Below are 8,069 nucleotides of genomic sequence, written 5' to 3' on the forward strand. Positions count from 1 at the left end.
TGAACCAGAATTATGAAAGACATCAAAACAAATTGATTTGTATTAAACATAAAATCAATTCATTTGAATTGTATCTGTACAGTTTTGTCTTTTTAATGAAACATCATCTTTAGTATTTAGGTATTTTATTAGAAACAGTTGATTTCCTCTGTGACTGAACTGAGAGTCTGAGTCTGTTCATGTTTTCAAATAAAGAAAAAGTCAGAAGATCTTCTTCCAGAGAGGAACGACCCCTCGTCAACCTTTACTGCAAATACGTGTAAACACATCTGTACATACACTTCGTTATATAAGACTTAATGTCAGAAAACACAACATGACTGTTTCAGCTGTTAAACAATAGAAACAGGAGAAGTTCAGGAGTTTTCTGTCGTCAGCACGTTTCAAATTCAAACATCACGACCTCATCGTCCACTGTATAACCCGACACAGTTTGGTCCCATGAACACACACACACATCTAAAATTAAAACACGGATGAATTTATCTTCCTCCAACATCTCCCACTCTTTTTTCCTTCGTCTTCAGTCGGACACGACGTGAACGTGTCTTGAAGACGTTGTCAAACAGATGTTTGGAGCGAAGCTGCGTCTGTCTCCTGCAGCTCTGGACGACGGCTTCCAACCACAGAAAAGACTCATTCAGGGAATAACTGACCCAGATCACTGTGGTGTGAGTGAGGATCCTGCAGCCGGACGAGCTGCCTGACTGTTGCTTGGTTACTTCTACTTTTCTTTTGTAAGTGCATCGTTAGGACCTCAGCTGCGTCGCCATGGAAACCTCACGCAGGACAGAGCTGAGCTGCAGCAGAGACGTGAAACTAAAAGAAAGTTTGAGCAGAGTTTAGCGGCTCTTAGGTCTCGACTGATGACAGACGATTAAACGATATCAACAATCATCACAACGAGTTTTAAACTTCACCCTTCACTCATCTGTAATTAACTGATTTGAACATTTTTCTTGATCTTGATGAATTTTTTTGGTCCGTACCGTCGAGCTCTGTCCTGAGCTGTAGTCGTGTTGTGGAGCCGCAAACAACTACGATCAAACGTGGCTGTTTCAAACCAGCTAGGTAGCTAACTAGCAGCTAGCAGCCATTGGACCAATCGACGTAAGCTAGACTCAGATCAGATCTTATGTCGCAGGATAAATATATTTAATTTGTGTTATTAATGTAAAACATCCGACTGTCCATCGCTGCTGCTCCTCTTTTCAGCCTCTGTCTCTAACTCTTGTTTTTAGCTCCTGTCTCTTTAAGAGAAAGCCCAGTCTGCTCTGATTGGTCAGCTGGTTTACTCTCTTGTGATTGGACGTGTACAGAACAGACTCTCTCTCCCATTGGTCGGAAAAAACACTGAGCTGTCAATCAACCGCTCTGCTGCAGCCGTCACTTCAACACAACAGATAACACAACTATTCACAAGGAAGTCAACAAAACTACATCCTGACACTGAACAAACTCCGACCTTCATCTTCCACTTCCTGTCTCGTCAAGGTTTTTAACTTGAGAGTGAATCGACTTGAGTCACAAACATAAACATCAGTGCGTTAAATATCGACTCAGGTGAAAAACTTCCTGACGTCAGGTTTGTGAAGAACAGAGGATTCAGAACTTTTCATCAACTGGACCCGTAAAGTTTTTCTGAGGCTGATAAACTTTTTCTACTGATTCATTAAAAACTTCTTCTATTTCTTCATCGACTGACAGTTTGTGTTTGTTCTGTTTGAGGCAATAACACACTGACGAGTCCGCACAACTGCATCACACTCATGACCCCAGTGTGTGTGTTTGTGTGTGTCTGTGTGTGTGTGTGTGTCTGTCTGTGTGTGTGTCTGTGTGTGTGTGTGGCTGTCTGTGTGTGTGTCTGTGTGTGTGTGTGTGTGTGTGTGTGTCTGTGTGTGTGTGTGTCACTCCAGGCCGAAGCCCTCAGCGTTGGAGATGGCGATGGTGAGTTTGTGTTTCAGCTCCTTCCTCGTTCTGTACGGAGGCAGACAGATCTGATTGAAGCAGGTGTGAGAGATCGGCAACCTGACGAGACGTAGACAGAAAACAGATGAGTCATTGAATCACATGATGACTCAGCGTTTTCAATCCAACACAAGTTTTTCTTGATGCATCAGTCCCAACATACGTGTTTGTTTCATGACCGTGAACTGACGTCACCTCTGCTCTCGACGTGTCTCAGAACCTACCAGTCAGTCGGGACGTCGATCTTGGAGATTTTGAAGTTGAGGTCGGCCATTCCTCCCACGGGAACACGGTCACTTCCTGTGGCGAAGTGCAGGAGTTTCTTCTGCAGCTCGAGAGGGAACGACAGGACCACGTCCCAGAAACACCTGGGGCAACACACACACACACACACACACACACACACGTAATGAAACACTCCATCACTGAGTCTGATTTATAACAACTGACAAACGCTACAGACCAGCTCATCATGAACAAAACCATTTCTCAGATAAACTCAAACATGAAAAGTTGGATCGTGATGAGAACGAAGCTCGACTCATAACCTGTGGGTTGTTTTACAGAATCATGATCTGATCACGTTTGACTTTCTTCATGGACAAGAACACTCCTCTGTGACACACACACACACACACACACACACACACACACACACACACACACACACAAAAGCTCTGAGGTTGTGTAACAGGCCTGCAGCTGCTTGTCGTCAGCTGTCAGCACCGTGTAGAGTTACATGATCTGAGGCCGACAAGGCTGCAGACAGAACGATGTGTGTGTGTGTGTGTGTGTGTGTGTGTGTGTGTGTGTGTGTGTGTGTGTGACCAGTCATCACTGACTTTCACTTGACACAGAGAAAAGAAAAACCCTGAGTTTGTCACTGACAGGAAACATCAGAATGTGTTTCCGATGTATTTTATGTTGAACGAGCAGGAAACTGTCGTCAGCAGGAAACAGAATCACTGTCAGTAAAAAGAAGGACACGTCAGGTGCACTTCCTGTTTGACAGTAGCCAAGTGGGGGCGTTACCGAACTGTGGCGTCCGTCTTGCTGTATCCTTCATACTGAGCAGCTTTCTGCAGGGCGCTCATGTCAAGCTCCGGGCTGCCGCACACCAACATCTCCACCTCCTCCGGCCGCAGCAGCTGCAAGGACAAAGATACACACCTCAACAAACACACAACTCAGAAAACACACACCTCAACAAACACACAACTCAGAAAACACACACCTCAACAAACACACCTCAGAAAACACACAACTCAGAAAACACACACCTGAGAAAACACACATTAAATGTGACTATGACACAGACTGTTACTGTTAATACAGGAGTGTCTGTCGCTGAAACAACAGGAAACAGTATGAAACTGATCTGAGGTCATGTTCTCTTGTTCCACTAAAACACAACATCGGGCTTTCTGCTTCATTTCTACAACACACAACACAACAACAATGATTCGAGTTGTGAGAACGACAATCAGGAATAGAAACAGGAAACAGGAAGTGATGCAGCTGAACTGTCGAGAAGTCGTCGTTGTTGGGGGGGGGGGGCAGTGAAAGGGATTATTTACGATTATAAAATAGTGAAATTACATCATTCACTTCCACATGTTTTTACTCAGAACGAAAATCTGCAGCTGATGCAACTGAAAGTTACTACACACACACACACACACACACACACACACACACCCCCCAAACAAACACGCCCACAATTAAACCACAGACGAGCCTCGTCATGTCCGCACATCACACATGTGGACGTGACTGAGGGATCGAACACAGACGAGGAGACACTCCCCCCCATCAAATGACAAGTGGACGAGCGAGAGGACGTTTTTATTTCATTTATTTTAATGAAATAATTAAAATTCTGACTGAAAAATGTTCTGACAAGAAACTTGTAGACTTGTTTTTCTAAACAGTTAAAGAAAGTTAGTTATTAAAGAAAGTTGGATATTATTTAAAGTTAGATATAAAATAAAGTTGGATATTATTTAAAGTTAGATATAAAATAAAGTTAGTTATTAAAGAAAGTTGGATATTATTTAAAGTTAGATATAAAATAAAGTTATATATTATTTAAAGTTAGATATTATTTAAAGTTAGATATTAAATAAAGTTAGTTATTGGTTAAAGGAAGTTAGTTAATATTTAAATAGTTATTTCTTGTGTGAACAGCTTGTTTCAGGCTCAGATCAGCTCTGACCTACATTCATGCTGCTGATAAAGAAGAACTCAGACACGCCCTGAACTTGACCCGTGTGACTGTGATCTGATAAACCTGAACGGTCAGAGGTCAGAGGTCAAAGAAAAACCAACAGCTCGTCTGAGATCATCTACAACATTTAGTTCAACGTTCAAAACAACTGACTTTCTTTTTGTGTTCAAATGTTTGTATTTTTTAGCGTGTGTGTGTGTGTGTGTGTGCTGCTGCTCGTTTTTCTTATTTTTCAAACTTTTTAACTTTTTCAGTTTTTTAAATCTTCTGTCAAATCGTTTACACCTGAGATCAGCTGATTGCACAGAGGATGGTCACCATAGCAACCTGAAAAATGGACGAGGAACGTAGAGACGCTTGGTGAGATTTTGATTTCATGATTATAGATTTTTTAATTTTGTTGGAAACTTTATAAAAGTTAAGAGAATTGATGAAATCGTATCTGATGAGTGAGAATCCCTGATGATATAATAACTGATCGTTGGACGCATGTTGTGGATTGGTCTGCTGTGTGTATGGGGGGGGGGGGGGGGGGGGGGAGCTCGGGGCCCTCGGGGCCCTTCAGGCTCCTCAAGTCCAACTAACAACAACACGATGAGATTTGAGTCCGCAGCTTTTTATCAGCCTGAGCAAACATTTGAGGAGGGAGGACGACAAACAGTGAAATCAAGTCCAGTTTCTCTAAGTTCATGATCATCAGCTCCGTCTCTGCTGCACAGGAAGAAAAGTTTGAATGTTTAAAAGTTTGAATGTTTTATCTGGTGTCCGATCAGAGCCGATGTTTTTAGTTCACTGTGACATTGAGACGAATCTGCTCGTCTTCATATTGAATAAATATTCACGTGTAGAAACTAGAATGTGTCTCATTAGAGCTCAAACCTCCGTCAAGATCCTTCATCTTCATGTTTATGTTTATGTTCATGTTTATGTTCATGTGGACCTCGTTTCTGAATAGTTTGTAGAATCATTCGGATCTGAGTCGAGGCCACGTCCCTGTAGACTGAATATTCCACAGAGCTCGAGCTGAGACGTTCTGTTCTACTGAGGATTTCTGGCTCAACCGTTCATCGCAAGCTACTTTAAGCGGCCGCACTTCCTGCAGGTCAGCCGCCTGCGTAGCTAGCTCATGAGCTTCGTCCATAGCGTGCGGTCTTTGGTTCCACACACACACACACACACACACACACACACACACACACACACACCCAGTGGACTCACCATGAGTGCGTCAGAGGCACACACACTGTGGAAGCCGTGGTAAAAGGCAGCAAACTGTTTGTAAATGGATTTATTTAACAGGAAGTCGATGTAGAGCTGAACGTATTCTGAAAGAGAGAGAGAGGTTTATTATCCCACACACACACACACACACATTATCTGTACAGTTCATCTCCATGTAGAACCCGTGTTGTTCTGTGTTTCCTCCCGACATGTTGGTTCAGGGTCTTTTGGGCAGAAAGTTGTGTTTTGATTTGTCGATGATTAGAAATCAAACTTGACTCAACGTGCTGACGAACGTCTCAGCGACGACTCACCCTTCCTGTTCTGCTTGGTCACAGGAATTCGGTCTCCTCCGGGCTTCAGGTTGTTGGATTTGATGACGCCCATCTCTTCCTGGAACACCTGCAACAGACACACCCACACACACACACACCCACACACACACACACACACACACACACACACACACACACACACACACACACACACACACACACACACACAGGAAGATGTATCTGACCTCATCCTGGAAAATGTTTTCAGAGATGATACTGAACTAAAAACCATGAGCAGCCCATCCCCCACATTTCAAACCCTTCACGTCTCGATCACCCTCAGTCCTTGGTCACGTGACTCCGCAGTGGAAACATGCTGATCTAACAGTCAGGTGACGGAGCGGCTCTCTGGAAAACTCTCACCTTCATGCAGGTTTGACTTCAGATCTCAGGTCAGTTCAAACCGTCACTGTCCGCGTGCATTTAGCAACACGTCCACTAGAGGGCAGTGCACAGTCTAGAGTGTCTGACAACGAACATGCCGACAGAGGACGACGTTGCGATGACGTCTTTTGTCTCTTTTCTTCTTTGTGTCCTTTGCTTAAACTATCGGCAACACTGCCCCCCCTCTATTTCTGCTGGTACTGCTCCAATTCGTCTGTTCGTAACTTTCAGGAGACGTGCACAAACACACACCAGATGAACGTCTGTCCGTCTCCGTACACGCATCTAATGTTGAGCACAAACGAGCCTTCGGGCGCTACAGTGTACGACAGGGGTAACCATAGCAACGGTGATGTCTTGAAATTAAAGCTGTAGACGAGGAGATCGACAAACGTGACTTCATACGTGTTGTTTAATCAAGGAGGAGGATTTAAATAAAGTCAAAGGGTTTTAAATAAAGTGGAATAAATAAGAGCAGCAGAAACACAGTGATGAACAAACTCGTGGGCGAGAGCTGCAGAAATGTATACGTGAGTAAAGAGAGAGAGCAGGTCAGTGGGTTTGTGCAGCTCTGAGGTGTGACTGACGTTCAGCCTATAGCTCCGCCTCTGGTTGAAAATAACACCTCACCCTGACGTTTGCATAATATTTCTTCCTCTTGTGACCCCCGCTGCTCCAGTGAATATCCCAACATGTGTGTCACATGTTCCACAAAACACGCCGATGTCACGGAAAGAGACACTCAGTCATGTTTCACGGGTCGGAGCAGCTTTTATGAACGATTCTACAATTCAAAGGTTTTGACACAAAATGATTTATCAGTGAACCACCAGCTCGTCACGGGTGTTGTTCACAGTCTCTTCCTGAGTCAAAGCACAGGAAGTGTTTCAGCAGAACTCGATGACATCACCGAGGAGTTCTCTGACATTTGACCCTATAAGGACGTTATTCTTCATTTATGATGAAAACAAATGATTTGTGAGTTCACAGTGACCTTTGACCTTTCAAATTCTGACCAGTTTGTCCTCTGTCCAACGGAACGTTTGTCCCCCATGTGATGACCTTTCCTCAGGGGATCAAATATCCCTCCAAGGGATCTAGTTCACGACCGTGAGGCCTCCAGAGGCATGGAAACAGATTCATTCTTAAAACAGGCATAACTATGTGAGGTCACAGTGAACTTGACCTTTGACCTTTCACCACCAAATGAACCTGAGTGTTCGATCCCTGTGAGAGTGAGACCAGCTCAACCAACTGAGTTCTACTTCCTGCAGGACTTCCCCATCGTGTCTCTACCTGGAAGGTGAGGCAGAAGTCGTCCTCCACGTTTCCCTCGTAGCTCAGCAGCTCGGCCAAACCATGAGCCAGCTCCTGCAGACACACGACAGATCAGACCCAAGATCAGTTCATCCACACAGAAGAGATCAGTCTCTACAGAAACACGTGTGAGTTATTTCATCTGTTGATCCGTCCTGAGGGAAAACGACTGAACATCATCACTTCCACTCACTGAAAGAGAAAGAGACTGTTGACACATCTACAGCAACAGGAAGTCATCATTCATTCCACCAGGTCAGTGAGAACTAACTTTATTTATCCATCAACATCAACGTCTTTGTTTTCTGACTGTGTTTGTTCGATAAAGTCTGCTGGAGTTTGTTCCTGTGCAGGTTCCAGAGGGGGGGGGGGGGGGGGTCAGAGGTCAGAGGTCGAGCTCCATCACACACTGTGTCTGAGCTTCTGAGGTAAATGTCTGGAGTTCAATGCTCAGAGGCAGAAACTGTAAAGTTTTATATTCGTATGTTTCTGTTGATCAGAATGATTCAGCTGTCAGTCCGTCACAGATCTAACAGCTGACGACAACTAAACTGCATCCATGACAAAACACACACAGACACACAACACACACACAGACACACAAAACACATCATGTT

General features: G+C 44.1%; 1 protein-coding gene across 1 annotated transcript in view; it reads right to left on the bottom strand.

Moving 5' to 3' along the window:
- Positions 1 to 209: 209 nt before the first annotated feature.
- hectd2 (HECT domain containing 2) overlaps positions 210 to 8,069 on the bottom strand; it is a 23,702-nt gene continuing 15,842 nt past the window's right edge. Inside the window, exons 17-22 of the mRNA XM_069538045.1 lie at positions 7,432 to 7,506; positions 5,731 to 5,818; positions 5,414 to 5,520; positions 3,001 to 3,116; positions 2,193 to 2,336; positions 210 to 2,028 (exon numbers count right to left, since the gene is read on the bottom strand). Coding sequence (XP_069394146.1) covers positions 1,908 to 2,028; positions 2,193 to 2,336; positions 3,001 to 3,116; positions 5,414 to 5,520; positions 5,731 to 5,818; positions 7,432 to 7,506 — 651 coding nt within the window. The 3' untranslated portion in view covers positions 210 to 1,907. The remainder of the gene's footprint in view (positions 2,029 to 2,192; positions 2,337 to 3,000; positions 3,117 to 5,413; positions 5,521 to 5,730; positions 5,819 to 7,431; positions 7,507 to 8,069) is intronic.

The sequence above is a fragment of the Paralichthys olivaceus genome, chromosome 14 (assembly GCF_024713975.1).
Source record: "Paralichthys olivaceus isolate ysfri-2021 chromosome 14, ASM2471397v2, whole genome shotgun sequence".
Taxonomy (NCBI): domain Eukaryota; kingdom Metazoa; phylum Chordata; class Actinopteri; order Pleuronectiformes; family Paralichthyidae; genus Paralichthys; species Paralichthys olivaceus.